Source organism: Montipora foliosa, chromosome 2 (assembly GCF_036669935.1).
Source record: "Montipora foliosa isolate CH-2021 chromosome 2, ASM3666993v2, whole genome shotgun sequence".
Taxonomy (NCBI): domain Eukaryota; kingdom Metazoa; phylum Cnidaria; class Anthozoa; order Scleractinia; family Acroporidae; genus Montipora; species Montipora foliosa.
The window spans coordinates 43688896-43709663 of record NC_090870.1 but is presented as its reverse complement, the minus strand read 5'-3'; the positions used below and the strand labels follow the sequence as shown (position 1 = coordinate 43709663).

General features: G+C 39.0%; 1 protein-coding gene across 1 annotated transcript in view; it reads right to left on the bottom strand.

The window, feature by feature from the left end:
- The window catches only part of LOC137993206 (centriolin-like), a 68557-nt gene extending 48971 nt beyond the window's left edge, over positions 1–19586 (bottom strand). Inside the window, exons 1-18 of the mRNA XM_068838913.1 lie at positions 19436–19586; positions 16903–17066; positions 15130–15402; positions 12556–12742; positions 11628–11821; positions 10617–10745; positions 9567–9795; positions 8738–8844; positions 7600–7662; positions 6604–6741; positions 5323–5479; positions 4931–5164; positions 4113–4309; positions 3598–3732; positions 3137–3382; positions 2879–2962; positions 1825–1929; positions 991–1098 (exon numbers count right to left, since the gene is read on the bottom strand). Coding sequence (XP_068695014.1) covers positions 991–1098; positions 1825–1929; positions 2879–2962; positions 3137–3382; positions 3598–3732; positions 4113–4309; positions 4931–5164; positions 5323–5479; positions 6604–6741; positions 7600–7662; positions 8738–8844; positions 9567–9795; positions 10617–10745; positions 11628–11821; positions 12556–12742; positions 15130–15402; positions 16903–17066; positions 19436–19586 — 2901 coding nt within the window. The remainder of the gene's footprint in view (positions 1–990; positions 1099–1824; positions 1930–2878; positions 2963–3136; positions 3383–3597; positions 3733–4112; positions 4310–4930; positions 5165–5322; positions 5480–6603; positions 6742–7599; positions 7663–8737; positions 8845–9566; positions 9796–10616; positions 10746–11627; positions 11822–12555; positions 12743–15129; positions 15403–16902; positions 17067–19435) is intronic.
- Positions 19587–20768: the final 1182 nt, after the last annotated feature.

Below are 20768 nucleotides of genomic sequence, written 5' to 3'. Positions count from 1 at the left end.
CTCGTAGCAGGCTTTACCTTTACTACTAGTCTTAACAATAAACTGGGATGCCGAAACCGGAGTATCAAACATCGCTGTTCGAGTTTTCACTGATTTAAGGACGGTGCCTACTAATTCAAAGGTATTTTTGCGCGGTTTACTGAATATGCGGAAAAAGCAGATCTTAACAAATGTTATTGAAATCCAAAAAGAAAATTGCGGGTAACACGCATTTTTCGAAGATACTTAACCAACAATATTTGTAAAAAGTTTTAAAATACAAAGCAATGTATGGCGTTCTTTTCCAAATTGAAGCTCAATTATCTCTGATAAATACGTGGTTACCCCCAATTTTCTTTTTGGATACCAAGATCACTTGCTAAGTGCTGCTTTCTCCGCATAGTTTTGAACCGCGCAAAAATATCCCTGTATCTGTGTTTTAATAAGCACTAGCAATAGGAAATCCGAGTATCTCGAGATGCGCAGAACGTATGCCAATAACGATAGTAGACACCGTCCTTAACGACAAGTTTGGACATTTTATAACGAAATAGATCAAATAGGCCATTTGCAACAAACTGGTCACATGACCGATAATTGGTGAACTTCAAGCTCGGACTTTATACATTCCAGAAATGGAAAGAGCGTGTTGTCTTAGCCAGAATACAAAATTTCAGAGAAATACCACCTAAGGTAAAGGTTTTGTGACCATTCAAACACTCGAAAATTCCATACTTTTGTTTACGAACGAAAAGCTTTTGCCCTCCAGTGTGATTTTTCACAATTACGCGCCACAAACAGAGCTCAGATTCCTATTTTTATTATAGGTCAAAAAGCGAGAATAAATGTGCAAGGGTGGAAGAATTTTAAAGCGACTTGAATCGCTATACAGGGTATCTGAATTTGAAACTCAAATCTGCGTATGAACTGTGCTTTCGATATTCGACGCAATAAGCCTCCTTTACCCCTGACAACTCTATTACCCATTACAGATATCTACCAATCACTTGCCTGATCTTGTACGCCATGTTTGGCCTTGAGAAGTTGATCTTTTAGTTGAGCTATTTGTCTCTCCAGGCCACTCATCTCTTCCGCGTGTTCTGCTTTCGCATTTTCGAGCTTCATGGAGGAAAAAAATGCCACGTGAACGCGTTGCTTCACCGGAACTAAAGACTAACTACATGATGAAGGAGATAGGGAATCAACAATACGAATGTTTCTTCAAAAAGACGATAAATCGCAGGGGAAAAAAGATAACAAAAAGCCTAGGGTAAGCTATTCAAAAAGAAGACAGCGCCGATTGGCTCATGTTTATTTAAGAAATAGAAAACATGTACCGTGTTTCTATCGAGTTATAGAAACACGAGTGAAAGTTTGGGAGAACGAGAAATGCTATGGGAACACGAGACGCAGGCGACTGTTTCCACAGCATTTTCGAGTTCTCCCAAACTTTTACGAGTGTTTCTATAACTCGATAGAAACACTGAGTACATGTTTTCTATTTCTTTTAGAAAACAACGCGACGAGAAAAAGGAAAACAACTTGTTAACTCTAATTATCAAAATGTAAATTCTCTTTGCTCGCGTTATCACTACGTCAACATCTCGTGCCAGTTCTGTGTCTCCATCGAGTTATAGAAACACGATTTTGAACCAATCAGCGCGCGCATTTTCTTAGGACTGTTTTCTAAATCACAATGCTGTAGGCTACAACGAAGACGTTGATCGAGGGTCGGACATTTCATGTAAGCAGCCTGATTTGTCATGCGTAGGGTTTGCTTACAAAATGTATATACTTGACGATGCTTCCGGCACTCGATTTACATCTTTACCCAAGCAGTAGTACCTCATCTTCTAACTCCTCCTGTCGCCCTAGTTTATCCCTCAGTCTCTTCAATTCATCTGCCATCTGTCTCAGCTTAGCATCCTGCTGGTTCTTGTCTCCAGCAAGCTTAAAACACGAAAACAACAACACATCGTCTCGTAAGTCAAAAGAGAATTTTCCGTAGACCGCATTCTGTTGGAAGTGGAATAAAATTTATCACTGAACTTTAATACCATAGCAACTCGAAGCCGGCTTTTGATGTACGAATATAACCCTGCCTGGAACAATTTAGCCCATACCATAGAAGACAAGTCAGGACAAGTGAGGAAAGCAAGAATTTGTTCACGTTAGATGACATGCAAGACAACTTCAAGCACCATTTCCTTACATTTTACACAATGTATATTTCCGACTCTTAATTTTTCAGGCAAAGCGTTCGTATCGGTGATAGTTTTAGTGTCGCTTCGTTTGTTTTCAAATTTTCCGGGCGCCGCCATATTGAATATAACGTTACTGCCTTGTGACGTGTTAAGGTCGCCATATTGTTATTATATAAAATCTCTTTGTGTCAGAACCTGCAGGGCAGAATGGAGGTGTTTGTTTTTAACATTCAGACGTACTCCTTGACGATCTTGTACATTTAAGTGTTTTCAAATTGAAGGCACTGCGTACAGACAAAAAACCTGGGTATAAGATTCAGGAATGAAAAGATAAACATTCAGTTCAGAAAGTAACATGTTTAATGTTTTCCCACAGATCTGCAGATTTGAGCTCTAAGCACCGATTTCAAGACGGTTGGCCTTCCGGTGAATGCGTTGAGTACGACCCTTAAAATATTTCTAAGTTTTGAGCACTGGTCCCTCAATTGGGATCAGGGAGTCCTCCAAGCGCCAATTAATGAGCAAAGGAAGAAAGAAGACGTTTGGACGCTCATGCAAGTAAAGTCGGACAAATGACCAGGAAATTGACCAACCTAGCTCGTTCCCAGGGTCTTTCATCTCCCCACCCTCTGGGGCGGAGAGACGAAAGACCCTGGGAACGAGGTTGGAAATCGACGCTATCATTTCTATTATACCTGTGACGCTCTGTCTTTTGCTTGTCTCAAAGCTCTTTCGGCATCTTGCAGTCTGGCTTGTAGACCCTCAACTTCCCCATTCGGCTATCGAAATACAATGCACCATTAAAAGTTGCTTGTTATTAATTAATTTCATTTTTGAAGAAACCGTTTAAAAAGAAAACAAATTGGCAATACAGTAACTTTCATTACTGTCATCCTCGCCCATCATCTTTATCATAATCATTTGCTCCTCGTGTCCCCAACATGAAAACCAACCTGTTTTCGTCTCTCCTTTTCCAGCTCTCCTATCAAGTCGATGTACTTCTGATGAAGCTCACGTATAGCTCGTCCCAGGTCATCCTGATCGCTATACGGTTCACGGACAGCACTTCTCCTCCTGTTGATATCACCCTTCAGTTCTGCCAGTCGCCCCAACACATCCTCCTTGTCTAACAAGTTTTCAAGACCCCTGAGTTCATCTTCTGCGTCCTTCAGTCTCTCAGCCAGAGAAGCATTGTCCTTCTGAAAACACAGATGAGGCACAGTTTATATAAAACTTGTCCATAAGGCAACACAAGAGGTTTCAAAATTCGACAGTATTGAAAACGCGGACTCTGCGTTTTCAATACCGTCGGCGGTAATACACTGGTGTATTGATAAGGTCACAATAATTTGTTCCCTTTGATTAGGGATTAAAAACACTCTCCCCCAACCAATGGTTGAAACAAGTAACTTACCGTCAAGGCACTAATTTGTGCAGCCAGCTCTTTCATTTCTCTGTCCTTATCTCCAGCGCTTCTTGCAGCTTGCAAAGCTCTGCTAACCTTGTCTTGCTCTTTCTTTAATCTCTCATCTGCGGCTCTGCGATCATCCTGTAGTTAAAACGATTACCAATTTTTCCTGTTAACGGAGCGTACGTATATGACTGCCATACATATCAAGAGTCTTTAAATTTGAATAAATCGCTTCGTCTCAATCCGTTTTCAATCCGTGCATAATCTTAGTGTAGAAAAACGAGAGGAAAACCCGGGGCCTCGAAGCCAGTACAACGATGCAAAACAGCTGTTAGTTTATGCAGCAAAACAAGCTTCAAACGCTTGCAACATAGACAAGCTTTGTTTTGCCAACTTTGGCGATTGTCCACGCCTTCTTTGCCTAACTTGATCCTGAATTACGAACTGCAGACGTCCAGAAACCTTTTGTCTTAAAATCAACGCAATTTTTGTTTTTTTTCTCAAGAAATGTGCTACACCTGAAGTTGTTGTTTTAGCTTGTTAAGTGCGTTCTGTAGCCTCGCTACTTCAGCCTCAGCATCATGTAGTCGTTTCTTTGCATCAGCTAATGCTGGTTCCACTGAAGACCCTTGAGCAGCCTTTGCTTCAAAATCGGACAGACGGCGCCGCAAAGCTTCGCAGTTCTTTCTCTCCCGCTCCAAGGCATCTTCATTCACTGTCGGTAAAGAATGTCAGTTTTCAGTTCTTACAATGTAAGCCTTTGGACTGAAGGAACGGATTGTCTACGAACATAAGTTTGGAGTTGTGAGCATGCGCGGTCGGCTTTAAGGTTGATTGCTCACGAAGGTTCAGTGTCTTTGTGCAGATGGGCGAACATGGCCGTTTTGAAAACGCTTACATCACTGTCCTTTCCATATCCTAGTTTCACTTGGGCGTAAAAAGCATAAATAAACGATCCCTCATGGCGGGAGAATTTAGGTATCTTGTTTGTCCTGATTTCAACCTTAACTGCCTGTTTCGAGCTAAATGCTGCTCTTCTTAATTGATATACACTTATTTTGCTATTAGCATCGTACAAGAATATCTTAAAGGACATCGTAGATTGTAAAGTGGCCTCAGTTCAAGCCTGGGCAGTACGGAGAAAGTAAAGTCGACCAAATCCCATCTGTTATAGATGGTCTAGCGCTGCGTAAACGTAAGTGTGGACGTACAACTTTTATGCGTTTTCAAGAAACAGAAAACGGGGATTTTGGAAAACACATGCACGTGATCGGGGCCTGAAACAATTCCTCTTTTATGGGTAGAAAAAACAACCAACACAGAAAAAGCGCCTCACGTTTGAGTTGTTGCTGTAATTTGGCGATGTTATCCTTCAGTTGTTTGTTGTTCGCGGACTGTGTCTGCATTGCCTTCAGTTTCTGGCCTAAGGCATCCTTTTCATGTTGTAGTTGGCTTATTTGTTTCGCTTGTTGTGCAACTTGCTGTTTCATGGAGTTGAGATTATCATTCAAGTCATCAATGATGTTCTTTAGTTCTTCTTTGAGTTTATCCTGGTCGCTGTTTGCTTTTCCTGGAAGAACAAAACCACAGGGAGTCAGACATTCTAACGAAAATTAATGTATGCTGCAAGTGTAAAATCGAAACATCATTGATATTCCTGACTGCTTCCACCGGAAGTTTGGTATGTAGTCACTTGACAAATATAGATTGTGTTGTTCATTTACTTACGTAGTGTGGCTAACTGTGCTTCCAAATCCTTGACAGCAGCTATCTCTTCTTCAAGTCTCGCTCTTGCTCTGTCATGATCCTGTTTTAATTTTCCATATTCATCTTGCAACTGAAGTAATTGTTGCTCTTTGGCCGCCAACCGAGTCTGTAAATGCGACTGTAAAAAAAAAAAATTCAAAATTGACCCTACAAAAATTGTGAAATCTATGAATGAAATTAGAAGATAATGAAAGTTATTTATTGGTAATGGTAATGGTAATAAATATAGCGCATTTTCTATTGACATATTCAAATGCGCTTTACAAGCAAGTGATCTATGGGTGAGATCGAACATCAACATATATAGGCGCCGTTGATAGCCGCTATCAGTCCACTGGCGATCTCACCCAGCACATGAATGAATGAAATGAGACCTGACTACAACAACGGGAGCTCCATGCCCTACTCTTTACGAATAGTGTGTGGGTTCTTTTACGTCCCACTGGGTTGTGAACATTGAAGGGTTGTGAACCGGGGCCTATGGTTTATAGTCCTTATCCAAGAAGACTTGAAAGTCTTCACCATTTGCGGATGTAATTACACAGGCAGCACTTTCTCCTCAGTTATTTTAAGACCCTGTCGGTCCGGCTGGAGTCGAACTCACGACCCCCCGCATGGCAGCCCGATGCTCAACCAACTGAGCCACCGGTGCGCGGTTTGTTAAATCACCGTCACTATAAACATACTATGCTATAAATGGTAAGTACATGTAGGTTTATTCATGTACACCTATACACCGAAACCGTATTCTTCCTGTGAAACTTGATTGCAAATTTACCTAACAAAGACAAATTCATTCATACAATACAAGAAATTCCCATGCTTTTCGTCTACCTTTCTGTTCATCAAACAACTTTCCGTTTTTTATCGAGGATCTTTAACTCGTCCTCCCCTGCCTCTTAAGCTCTTAAGGCCGCGTTTTTTAATGTAACTATTAGTATCTTTGTATAAATGTGTTAAGTATTAAGCTAGATTATGGCAGCTTTCCTTTCCTTTCCTTTTAATTTAATGTACTTTCCATTTCTTAGTGTGATAATATATCCGTCGCCAAGTTGTCGTTTACTTGTTAAATTCTATTCTACAAAACTAAAACTGAGGAGGCCTAATTAAAATAAGCTTCATAGTTTGCTTCAGGCCTCCTCACCATTGTTATTGTTATCTCTACTGTTTTTATATTAATATATAAAATTGTATTGTGGCAGAAATTAAAAATTAAAAATTAATAAAAATAAGTTGACCCACATAGGCAGGATCCGTTTGTGGTGTATTTCTCACGGTCTGCCTCAGCTTTTCTGTTTCTGCTTCTCGTTGTCTCATGTCATCTGCAGTGTTTCTCATTCTGTCTTCCAATTCCTTGGAAACCTGTTGAAGCTTTCTGATCTGAAATGATTGCAAAGGAAAAGCTCCATTCAGTGCCACCAAAAGCGTGCCGTGATCTTAACGGTATAGTCACGCTGATCCAAGTTCATTTTCAGTGTATTTGTCATTGAAGCTAAAGTAGATGTGATAGAAGTTGTAGTTTTTGTTGCTGATGGTGCTGTTTTAGTTGTGAAACTTGTAGTTGTTGACAATTTACTGTTGGTGTCGAAGTTGATATTGTGTTGTGTCGTGGAAGTGAAGCGGAAAAAAAGACGTGCAAGATGGAAGTGGAAGCTAGTGTAGTCAGAGCGAAAGTGGGCGAAGCGGAAGAAGTGGTAGTGGTAGTGGTAGTTGGTAGAGATGGTGGTGGTGCTAGTGGTAGTGGTAGTAGTAGAGGTGGTGGTGGTGGTGGTGGTAGTGGTAGTGGTAGTGGTAGTGGTAGTGGTAGTGGTAGTGGTAGTGGTAGTGGTAGTGGTAGTGGTAGTGGTAGTGGTAGTAGTAGCAGTAGTAGTAGTAGTAGTACAGAAGCTGTAGAAGTCGTTGTTGTGTTATGCGATAGGATGTTAGATAATTGCAAACGTAATTAAGTTGTAAGCTGGTAAATTGCGAACCGTTGTAGTCATCGTTGCAAATGGCTTATTTTGACCACCGACACAAGCAGCCGATGGAGGTAAAAACAAGCGACATATACACAATTCAGTAGCACCTTAATTATTAGTACCCCTTTGTTAGTACAAGACACACAAGTTAACGCGTCTTTGTATGTTGCCTGTGTTTATACTGAGAGCTCATAGCGCAGTAATTGGCGACACTCACTGGTGCACATCCTTTCTTCAGTTAACCTCCCTGTGGACCTTAATCAAGATTCCACGAACTTACATAGTTTTTCTTTTCTGCAATCGCATCAATGAGTTTTCTTTCTTCCTCTCCTAGCAGCTGAGCCTGAAAAGAGAGTTCAATCGCTGGGAACTGAAATGACTTACATGTAGTATCAACACAAAACTAAATTACACTACAAACTGAATCTACTGTCTGGCCTTAAAAGTGTGATGAGGTGCCGTGACTAACGAAAACTAAATAAGGAAGATGTTTATTCTTATCTCTCAAGTTAATCAAAACAAGCCAGAAAGCAAAGCATGCATGTAGAGTAAATAAAGTAAGTATCATTATTTATCCTCGGATTTTTAGGGTAGCTATAATAGTAGCTAATATCTCCGAGCATTGAACAGAACAATTTTTTTAAGAATCCCAACTGGCCGGAGGCAAACTAGTTGGCTATTTACAAGCGCAGCCAGGAAATTGAACCAGGGACTACCTGTAACAAATTCAACAAGTGGTCAGAACTTGTCTTGAACCCGGGATATCCGGATCTGGAGGCAAGCGCCCTGGTTAATAGGTCAATCATCGCATAGTCTAACAGCATTTAAAACATAGAAACTTGCTCCCCTTGTTCATCTCCAACGAACCCATCATTTTATTTTCATTTTTAACCATATTGTGTAATAGGAAGTTTCACAAATATATTTGAGAGTGTCGTAAGTTTGTCCACAAAACAGGCAGGTTGGAGATCAAAGATTTTCACAAGAAAGGCGTTCCTGAAGTGTGGGGGGATACACAATGGGGTTTACAAGCTGTAGATTTGTCTCCAATCAAATTATAATTTGTGAATTAAAAAGATGAGTAGTGATGCTATATAAGACTTCCTTGTAAATATTCTGTGACATTACAAAATGGCAGCAAATGTATTACATTTTTTAATTTATCCTTGTGCAAACTGGCATATCACGCCCATTAGCATGTGCTTAATCAAAATGAATATCATTTATGGCAGGGGAATGGCTTTGCTGAGAAACACAATAACTTATTAATTTTTGCCCATTCAAGCCTAATCAGCATATAAATGTTTCAATGCAAAGCTGTGGACTAAAGAATACATGTAAATTTAATACGAACAGACAGAAGACTGCTAAACTCTTTAGCGGTGTGTCTGCCACGTTATGAAAAGTCAGTTTTGTACCTGATCAACAATGGCCTGTTGAATCTGAGCCAATTTATCGCCAGCATCCTGCACCTGTGCCTTTCTTTTGTTTAACTGGTCATTCAGCTGGGCTAAAACCTCCTCAGCTACAATGAAAAGAATACAGCATTCCCATATAACAAAATAATTGTATAATACCCAGGGTTTTTTGACAGTTCTGTAAAGTAGAGGACATATTTCTAAAAGCACTGGACATGATGACACTTTTTTCTTGCAATAGCTGTAGGTGTGAGCTACCTAGGGGAGGGAGGGGGGGTCTAGGGGGCATGCCCCCCATGAGATTTTTAAAATAGAGCACTCAGAAAACAAGAATCCAAGAATCAGTTTCCCAGGCAAGGCTGGAGTTCACTCAAATTCTCTTTGAAAAGCGAATAAAAGATATATATAATAACACAAAACAAAACAAACCCTTAAATATTGGCATCAAAGTACCCAACATGGAATGGGAAATGACGGAACGAAACATCCGCCCTCTTGCCGACCTTGTAGGGTTTTTTACCCGAGACCGCCCTCTTTAGTGAAACACTGAGAAATAAACAATGTTCCCCCTAAATTTGGGTGTGATACAACACCTCTGCTCATAATATCATTCAGTGCTGATTTACACTGTGTAATTTTCGTTGCATGCGACAAGCTTACAACAGGCCTACAACTCGTTTACGATTGTCATGTGCATTGGGAAAAATGTCGCTGCATTTTAAAAAATGATTTAAATGTGACAATCATAAGTCATGTTGCAGGCCTGTCGTAAGCTTGTTGCATGCGCCAAAAATTGTACCATGTAAATCGGCCCTTATTCCCAACTTACCTTGCTCGATGGCTCTTTCTTTGTTATGCAAATCAAAGATAAGTGAGTCATGCAATTCCTGCTGGACCTGTCTGTTCTGATCATGATATCTATCACTTGGTCTTGACCCCATTGTTGTAACTTCAGCATGTTGCTCACCACCGGCAATGTTGGATTTCCTAGTGAATTTATTGGGTTTAAATCTGGCTTTTCCAATGTATGGACTTTCATCATCTTCTCCATCCTCAAACTAAAGACACAGAAACAATAATAATATTGACCATTTTACAGTTCTGCGCTGACAGTTACCAGTCCTTTGAATAAAAGTCAGGCTGGAGTTGACCTTGCTTTTATACAAACCTCATGATGTTGTAATGCCAACAAGTTCACAAGTTCAGTCAAATAAATCAGGCAACCGGTGCTTGCATTATACTTCGTATTCTACCAGTGCAGCGGTCAGTTTTCCTCTCTAATAGTGATTGATTTATTGTCTGTTGTCATGGCAAACCAATAGGAAAAATGTAATTCAGCCTGGTTAGCCCGGCAGGTACAAAACACAGGTCTTAGGTCAATTATCTCGATCACAAAACTCTGTTTTACCAATACAGACTGAAACAAACCTAAACATTATTAAAGCTAACCTTAGGCCTAATTAGACCTAATTTCAGCTTTAATGAATGTTTAGGTTTGTTTCTGTATTGGTAAAACAGAGACCTGTGAACAAGACAGATGACCTGAGACTTGTGTTTTGTACCAGTCCTAGTCCTGGTTAGCCCTATAATGAGGGTGCATCCTACTCCTACTTCATGTGTGAATGAATGAATAAACTTTATTTAAGTGTCAAGGCATTTAGCTAGAAGCTAATTGGGGTGTGTTTCTTTTGGTGGATGCATCCCTTCTTGCCACTGCTAATATTATTATAATAATTGCATAGTCAGAGCTTGAAACAATGTTACTAAGGATGTTACCAGGGATGAAGGAAGAAATGAAAAAGGATCAACATTTAACGTTGTTCACCTTCAAAAGCAAATACAAAAAATCTAAATATGTTACTTTTAAAGGCCAACTCACTTCCAAATCAGGTGGAGGTAACATTCCAAGATGCTCAAACTTAGCATCTAGTTTATAAAATGCCAGTTCCTGCTCCAACTTGAATTGCTTCTCACACGCTTTAGAAAGTTCTGCTGTCTTGCTTGCCAACTAAAAATAACGTAGCATTGAGAGTAAATCATTTAACTCGCATTTTTGTTTAAGAATAGTAACCACCTACCAGGCTAGTACCCCTTTGCTACTGGTATTCTAAGTCATCACACTTTAAAGAACCGCTGTCCGGGTGATCCTACAGTAGAACTAAAACTTTTGATGACTTGGTTTGCAAGTCACTTTTGGCTCAACACTGGAGCAACCAAACTTAAGCATGTTACTGAAAGTGAAATGGAAATGGGCAGGCCATATAACCAGAAAAAAAGACAATAGCTGGATGACTCACGTCACTCCAGCTTGTTGGACACCACACGGGCACACAAGAAATTGTGGAAGACAGAAAACAGGAACGTGTGATGATTTGGACAAATTGCAAAAGCACTAGGCTAAGCACAGGAAAGCTTTTGACCAATTGGATTGGCACAAACTGGAGAAGGCCTTATGTCCAACTACAGACCTTATTATAAACAACTGAAATGAAGCCCAAGTCAATAGCAATGATCAATGAAACCTTAATTTACAATACAATACAATACATACATAATTGACCACTGAGTCCCCATGGGGGCTTTTCAGGACTAATGAAACACAATCAATAAACACAGAACACAACAACAACAACAACAACCGTTAAGAATTCCACCTGGCCGGAGGCAAACCAGTTGGCTATTTACAAGTGCAGCCAAGAAGTTGAGCTAGGGACTAGTCCAGGAACAAATTCCATTTGTGGTCAGAACAGGTCTGGAACCCGGGAACTCCGGATCTCAAGGCAAGGGTCCTAACCACTGGGCCGCACTGTCTCCTAATTTATGTCTGACATTGCTTAAAACTCACTATCTCATTAAAAATGAGGCCAATTTTATTATCATTAATTTATACCAGCTCTTCCTTGGCTTCCAGCTGCTGGTGAAGTTCTTTAACCTTTTGTGACTGATCCAAGCTCAACACTTGCTGTTCAGAGAGAAGCTTCTTTAACTGTCGCAGCTCTTCAAGAGCTTGTTGTTTCTCTTCTTGTAATGTGTGGAAGTCCTTTTTCTGGCGAAGCAATTCTTCCTCCAGTCTCCTCACTTCCTCTATATGTAATTCACAGAATATAAAATTAATGAGCATTTTGTTCACAGTTATGCAGGCTATATTATATTTCATTATATTTGCAATAACATTTTCTAAGTATTGATTGCCTCACTAAATCTTGGCTATCAGCTAATATACCACACAACTGAGCCACAAGTTTCTAAGCTGAAACATTTGAGGTCGGAGGCCACAATTAAATGAATTAATTTCCAAGTACAGGGTAACTAAACATTTACATAGAAATTAGTTAACCAACCAACAATGAAGTCCCATTTGCATTTGTTTGAAGAAAGATTTGTTATTACACCAGTCAAGCACAAGATCTTACTATAAGAATATAATTTGCAAGATCTTGTGAGAATCTCGTAAAAACCTTTACAAAAGAATCTTACAAAATCTTGTCAGGCTCTTGTAAGAATCTTGTTTAAGAAAGAAAATCAACTTGATAAAGATTTTTTTAAGATCTTAATAAAATTTCCACCTAAGATCAACCGACCCAGTGCCATTTGGTTTTTTTTTACCTCATTATATCCAACACCTGCTCATGGCAGGAATAACAATAAATTATTATTGTTAAATATAATAAGAGATGTCTTAGTTTAAAATGTTATGGTTGTATACATACCCAGTAGGTTGCAAAAAGCAAACAAGACAAAAAGATGCTCATAATCACAAAGCAGCCTCTGCAGGGATAAAGATCTGCCCAAGAGCAAGAGAGTCAGCCCGTACTCACCTTGTGCAAACCTTTCATCAGCCATCTGTCGGTCATCCTCGGTAATCTCTTTGCCATCCAAGAGTTTCAAGGATCTTAACTGAAAGATAACAAACTGCCAGCTATGTTCCATGCTGGCCATGGGATTGCCTTCCAAAGAGAAACTGCTCAGATCTTGCAGAGGTCTTAGCTTTGTCACCTCAATCAGCTGTTAAAAAGGAAGAAATCCAATGATCACCAATTTGATTTTTTATTGTTGTTTCCTGTCATATGAGTGCAAATGACAGCAACAACTGAAAGATCCTTTAGTTTAATTATAAAAAAAAACAAGCAAAGGAAATAGAAATCTGGCTGATCAAAAGCTTAAGTTTCATACTTTGCATGTTATTGTAATTAACATGCAGTGATCTGCCTTGTCTGTAAATTTCAACTACCTGGCAAAATAACTAGTCAGCTAGACAAAGTGCATATCAGTCATTTTTGACAGAACTTTATGGTCTTACACATTATACCAGAGAACATGGTGAAAATTGTAAAGAAGCTGTCGTGCTGTGTCGGTGGGAAAGTGAAATAAAGAGAAGGGTTTATTGGTGGTAAATTGACCACTGTAAAGAAATTTGAAAGCTGATGTTTTGAGCGTTAGCCCTTACTCAGAGTTAAACCCTTTTCTGTCTTTCACAAAGTAGGATTACTTTTTGTAATGAAAAAACAGTACTGCTATTCTTTGATGATTCCTTCAATGGCAATATTATCTTGTTTACATGTAATACAACATTCATAAATATTATTTTGTCTCTCAAATTTTCAATTAACAAGAGCAGTTCTATACAATTACTGGAAAGTAACTACATTTACAATAATGTTACAATGGTATTATCACTTTGTACTGTTAGAATATTAATAAACTTCAATTTATCTTAAAGGAAATTACTCGTTTTGCAAAATGGCCTGTTTACAAGCTGATGTAAACGAATTTCTTGGGAATAATCAAAAGTAACATATTTTCTGTTAGTAGCAATGCACACATCTAATCTTGTAGGAGAAATAAGTGATTGTATTTTTCCAAACTTGGTCACTGCTCAGAAAGAATGATTTTTCGATATCAGTTATTTTTCCTAAAAGCTTGTACTGTTGGGGTTACAATGGTGACCTTTTATCATTCAGTCGATCTCTATCAAAGAGAGGAATGTTGGAGCTGCCATTGGTTGGTGGGCATTTTCTAAGTATGGAATAAGCGCATTTTGATGAGTGTGTTAACAACTTTCTGGCTGATTTCTGCATAATTTCTAGAAGCCACTTTTTCATACTAACATCTTGTGTCCTCTGTGAGAAATTCGACTGTGTACTTGGGACAAGATTTAAAACCGTTCCCATTTTGGAACTACTTTCTTGATGTTTCCTGTGAAGAGTTTGCCGTAGCTGTAAGCACATTTCCTTTGAGTTATCATCTGATGTTCCCAGTTTTTCTTTCAAGAAATGTTTGGCCTTGCTGTAAAATCATCTTCTAAATAACTACTTATTTGTGAGTCTTTTCAATCCCTCTATTTCTCTATAGAAATCTATTTCACTTATGCTATTGCATTGGTGTGACTCCACCATTTTATCAGTGCTACATGTACATGTACATGTAGATTTGCCACATGTGGCTCTGGTGTCTAAAATTAATGTGCAAACCAAAGTTTGGACCGAGAGTGGCCTGGGCCTGTGGTCAAGTGGATAAGAGTTCAAGTTAAAGTTCAAGGTCAGGTAAGTAAAAAGAAAAGTCTTCAGAAGTATGTTCAACGTCTGTGAGAAGTGTTGTAGAGGGGTTGGGTATAAGGGGTATTAAAGGAGGGGGCTACCAGGAAGGTAAGGGGGGATAGATCTGTAAAGGAAGGGTGGGGTAGGACAGAAAGATGGGGGAAGATCAGGGAGGATTAGGAGAAGTTGAACAGAGAAAAGGTATGTCTCGTTCTTTTGTAAATTAGACCCCTAAAAATACTAAGCCCCTGTTTTTTTAAGTACACCACAAAAAAGGAAAATCCCTTTTTAAGACAGTTGATAAAAATAAACCAGTTTAAAAAAATTACCTAGTTAAAAATAAAATTAACTGAAACGAAAAATGAACTGCAACATAGCCATAGAGTGTTCTTCTACAGTGTACTTAACCCATTTACATGTACTCCTACAGGTGAGATTTAATGGATTTTACTCTGTCTAATGCCAGACGATGTTACTAACTCAATGGGGGGGGGGGGGGGTTAAATGGGTTAACAACCCCCTGTCTTTTGCTTTACAAATGCATGATCATTTCCTCTGGAGTGTCCTTACTAAGGAAATCTCTGGTTGATTCATTAACTACATGTAAAGGGTGGTAATGTCACTTTTCCCCCCTTTATATTGTAAATGTATGTCCCTGATGTGATTGAAGTGTGGCAAAACAATAATATTATAACACAAACTCGATGAAACTAATAGTAGAGCTATTGGATTGTACAAGCAGCATCAGTTTATGCCCCTTTAGATCAAGAATAAAGCTGCCACAAATTACTACATGTAGGCTCACAAAAACTCAAAAATTGTGAAATGTAAACTCTACTCTTACAGTGTACTCACACTTCTAAGCTGGTTGTGAGCAATGTGAAAAGTTTGAAGTTCTTTAAGCTTTTTAAACAATGGAGCAGGCAGGTTTTTAATGAGGTTTCCATTGAGATTAAGCACTGTTAAATGAACAAGCAAATCCAATCCTTCTATCTTTGAGATGCGGTTGTTGGCCAAGTGAAGTTCTCTCAGCTGCGTCAAATGATCCAGTTTCTCCATCTTCTCAATCATGTGATTATTTAAGCTCAAGTGAAGCAGCTTTCTTACATTCTCAAGATTTTCAATGTACTGGAAATGAAATCATACAACATCATTGTACTGTACATGTAAGTAGAAAAAGAAACTCAAAAGGGAAAATACCACGAAATGTCTTTCCAAGTCAGGCAATCAGCACAAGTACAAGTAAGTTGTGCTATCAGAGAACCAGGGATACAAGCTTAAAACATCCAAATATTTAAAATGACAGATTTTATCCAGACATTCATCCCTAGATTTGACAAGATCCTCTTTGAGGTCAAATCCCCAATGGATTTTAGGGCTTTTTTTCGGGAGATGGAAGGGTACAGATAGGAGCCATTGCAAAGCAATACATTCAAGACAAAGAATTACCCAGGTAATAATAATTATTATTATTCATTCAAAATATTTCCCCATTTCTGATTGGTTAAAACCACATGCATAATTCACCATAACCAGCCGCTGTTCACCAAATTTGGAAAGAAACTTCGTCATATTGAATCAATGACATCAAAAGTGCAGCCCGCTGCAAATTATTGAACCGATGACGTCAAAATGACGCCAAAAGTGCAGCCCGTTGCAAATTATTGAACCGTTAACCAATTGTGTTATTTTCGTTGAGCAGAAAAATGGCTGCGAGTAGGTTTAGAAGTTTGAGCAAAGAAAATATTTTGAATGAATAATAAAGCAATTATTGAATTCGGCTGTCATATAATATGAAGAATTCTGCAGATCTTGGAGGATGTTATCCACCTCGGCCTTCGGCCTTGGTGGATAACACCCTCCTCGACCTGCAGAATTCTTCATATCCTACTCAGCCTCATTCAATAATTGCTAATTATTATATGGCTTGTGTTTGTAGCCGATATAACACACGCTCTGATTGGCTAATTGTGACTGAATTATAGGGCATTATTCTCCTGTAATGCCCACGGGCCGATTACGGGCTTGCAAAAACAAAGCAAAAGGTAATTAAAAAGCAATAATTATAATAAACTACTTACTAACCAAGCTACAATAGCTCGAGCCGTACTGGGGAATATTGGCCCTCTGTCGTTTTTGTACGGACCTCGCTGCGCTTGGTCCGTACTGCCACAACCTCGGCCAATATTCCCCAGTACGACCCTCGCACTCAGTTAGTAAGAAGTTATTATTATTATAGTAATAATATGATAATAATGAACACCATTAAACATAAAAGATAAGCGATAAAGATGATGATACTGTTGATAATGATGATGATAATAGTATTTTATGAAAGTCAAGTAGACTTACTGTAATTGCACGCCTGATAAAACAACACGAAAATGTATTTTTTAACAGTATTTTTTAACAGTTTTCGCCTTGTTTTATCAGTCTTACAATAGTCAACTTGACTTTCATAAAATAATACTTTTTAATCAATTTTACTGATTATGATCTTCTCTGATCCAACGCTGTGCAAGAATAATCATCCACGGTTTTTGCAAAGGTTTAAAACTTCCACTTAGATGATGATACCGGTAGTATTAATAACAAACCATTGAGAGCATTGATTAAAGATACATGTACCTTTATTTTCTTGTTAAGCTCCTTTCCTAAAGTGACATGTAGAGTAGTGACTTGTGCAACATTCTCCTCTTTTGTTAGTCTCTTAATCAAATTTTCTGTCAAGTAGGCTACGCCAGTCTTGGTTGGACTGGCTGTATCCCTTGTTGGAGCCTCATCATCGGAATCTGAAATCAAATTAACTTAAGGTCATGGAGTACAAAATAATATAGAGTTACAGATTTGGGAAGGGATCTATAAGAATCTATCTACATGTAGTACCAACAATCTATCATTAGATACATATACGCTACAAAGGACCAGATATACATGTATAATATTAAGGAAAAACAAGTCAAGAGAAAACGCAAGTCAAAAATTAACTTAACCCATTGACCCCCAAAGAGTGAGACTTAATAGAATTTACTCTGTCTAACGCCAGACGATATAACTCGTCAATGGGACCTCCACTCAAAAACTATAGATGCCCCCTTAAAGGTCAGGGGTTTCAGTAACTTTTGAAGTAGATGCCTGGGCTAATCAATGCAGGCGGCGGTCACTCTTGTCTTTTACAAGGGTTTGAGTGAAAATCAAGACAGAGTAGCCGGCGGTGAGAGGCAATTAGGGACCTTAAGATCTACGACGGCGACATCAACGAAAACGTCACCTCAAAATAAAACTTTGCTCTATTATAAGTCTTTCGCGATTATTCCATCTCGTTCACGTCCTACAATATGGGCGAAGTATCCTAAAAATAAATTGGTAAGAGTGATTTCAGAGTGGAAATAGAGAATGAAAGACTCTCTGTAGCATGCTCACGTTGCCGTCAAAACCTAAAATTTAGTGATTTCACGTCGTCGTCATGCAGAGAACCCCAAAAATATGAGCAATAATCCGTGCCGCATGTGCAGCACAATTATTTATGCTCTTTTAACCAATGATATCACTGTTTTGTGGCGTTAGATCTTAAGCTCCCTAATATCTCACAAATAGACGGCGGTATAACGCCGGTGACCGGCTTCTAATGAAACCCCTGAAGGTGTCCTAGGATGCCCCCAGTTGATGAGTCACATCGTCTGGCATTAAAGTAATATCTGTCCATTCTCACTCCCAGCTAGGAGTCAATGGGTTAATCACTCACTGAAAAACTACATCCCCATTAAAACCCTTTGACACCCAAACCGGCCTAAACCGGACAGACTTGGTATCTTACTCTGTCTAATGCCAGACAATTTTGCTCATCAATGGGGAACCCCCAGGAGTCAATGGGTTAATTAACAATTATTCCATGAGCGCGCATTGGATATGAGATGATAGATACCAAATGAGGCGCGTAGCGCCGAGTTGGCTATAATCATCTCATATCCAACAAGCGTGAGTGGAATAATTGTTTTATTAAAATATAGAAAACTAGACTACCATAAAAATAAAAAGGCCCAAAAAATCACGCATATGCTTGCCGTGTTTGTAGATCATGGTATAATGGCTCATAACCCATGATGTCTTAGCCAATCAAAACTCTCGAATTGCATTATCCAATGATCCAGTTTTTAATAATACCCAGATACACCAGTCCATACAGATCACCCCTTTGCCCAGCCTGGTAGAAGCTGGGATTAGCCATGGACTGGGATTTTACAATGCTTCAGTAAATGGACCATTTATGTAGCCTGATTCGAAATATTGTTAAACAAGGAGTAAAGAAGGAGATTGACTCAAAGCCAAAAATTTTGTTTTGCATCCTCAAGGTAACTTTTTCTTTGTTTGCTGCAAACAATAATAATTTTGCACCCCATCCAGAAAGGATGACCTTCATATAAATTGACTATTACCGGTAATTTAAAAGCAAATCATGATTGATTTCTAGTCAAAGTTTTCATTTAATAAAACGCATTTTACAATGAATTTGCCATGGATGAATATCCATCAATTTTATACTTAGTCCCTTTTAGATGTTAAATTTAGAAAATAAATATTATTGGATCACATTGGAGAATAGCCCTTGACAAAGTAATGTTGTCATTTCTCTTGATCAGGAAACCAAATCACTTCATATTTAACAAACATTTTCTTTGAAAAAAAATAGTTAAATGAGAGATCCAGCAAAGAGCAAGGAGGGTCTCAAATGCCCCCCTTCTGGCAGTGCATTGGGCAATCCTAAAACCAGGAATCCGGAATCACAGGTCATTGTTTTACCAATACAGAGTAAACACTATCCAAACATTCATAAAAGCTAACCTTAGGCCTAAAAACGTTTGTTTAGGCCTAATTAGGCCTAAGGTTAGCTTTTATGAATGTTTAGGATAGTTTTTACTCTCTGTATTGGTAAAACAATGACCTGTGATTCCGGATTCCGGATTCCGGATTTTAGGGTTGCCCCAGTGCATTACCGCTAGGCCAAATACCTGCTCCCCGTTACATTTTATTTTATGAGAGAGGGGGCAAAGGTTTACATTAACTGGTGCTAATGATGATAACGTAAGTATAATTTATACTCATAATTAGGCTTGACATACGTTCCAGCTAAGTAATTCAAGTAGTAAAGAAACAAACTTGCCCATCTCTCCAACGGTACTGCTGTCTTCGATCTCATTTCGTGGAGACTCTTTTATGTACTTGCTGAAAGTGTCATCGTTTTTTGCAGCCATCTTTTTGTTTTTTGGAAAGGGTGGTCTTCGACCTCTTGAAGACTTTGCAAATGACGCCATTCGATTGCCTCTGGGTACGTTACCAAGGAGCTGTCAAGTTGCAACGGGTGGTCTTCTCTTCAAATTCGAGACATATAGTGTTGTATTTGCATACAAATGAACCGTAAGCCATATTTAACTGAAAGAGAGAAGTCCCAGCGTGATCGCAGAAATTAAACAAATGACCATCCATCGAGGGAACAATAAGCTTAAAGTTAAGCTTAGGTCTCAATAAAACGATCAACTTACATTTGGGCGGTTTTTTAAATGTACCATCACAACCTCCTAGCTCTGTCTATTCTTCCGGTTTGTCCTTTTTTAAAAAAATAAATCAACGCCTCAATAAAACTCCACATAAAAGGAATGTAAAGAGACGATTATTTTTTGTTTTGTTACAAATTAATATTCTAAGCTCTTGCGAGCTTACCTTGAGAAGGTACGTCATGTAAAGACACCTCAAAATCACTCGTTGACTCCTGAGGCACAACATGGTGGGCTGTGTCGAAAAACGAAGAGGCGGTGACATGAGGACAGGGGACGTGGGGACTCGGGGACTTGGAAAATCGAGTACGGGGAGACTCAAGGACGTGGAGACTTGGGAAATTGGGGACGTGGGGACGTGGACAACATGAACGCCCTGGGGAGAGACTCCCATATAAAAAGGGGAGGGATGCTCGTCGTAAATTAAATGTTAAATGAATCCCCTAAAGGAGACCGATCTGGGCATGACCCAGGCTTTTTTTGACCTCTAGAAGACACCATATTAAAACACAGAGAAAGGAAAAATACAGTGATTTTTAATAATTGCAAAGACAATCACATTAACATCTAATACTTTCACCTACGTGAAGAAATATAAAAGAGTAAATAAACACTTTTATATTTTTGCGCGCAACCCTAAAGGAGACCTTCACGGCTACATATGATTGCGTTTTGCCCAGAACACCCTAAGTGAGAACAAAATCCAAAATTTACACCCCTAAGCGAGACGACGACATCCCTCCCCTTTTTTATACGGGATTACCCCCCCCCCCCCCCCCCGGGATGGACGAAACGTTGGTATGACCATTTCTCAGATCATTTTACAATTCCCCAAGTAGATCGAGGCTTAAATTTCAATAATTGGACAACCCCAAGCAAAGATTTAAAAGTACTTCAATTTCCTGCTTTCTTACCTTTTCATTTTTAATTACACATTTCACT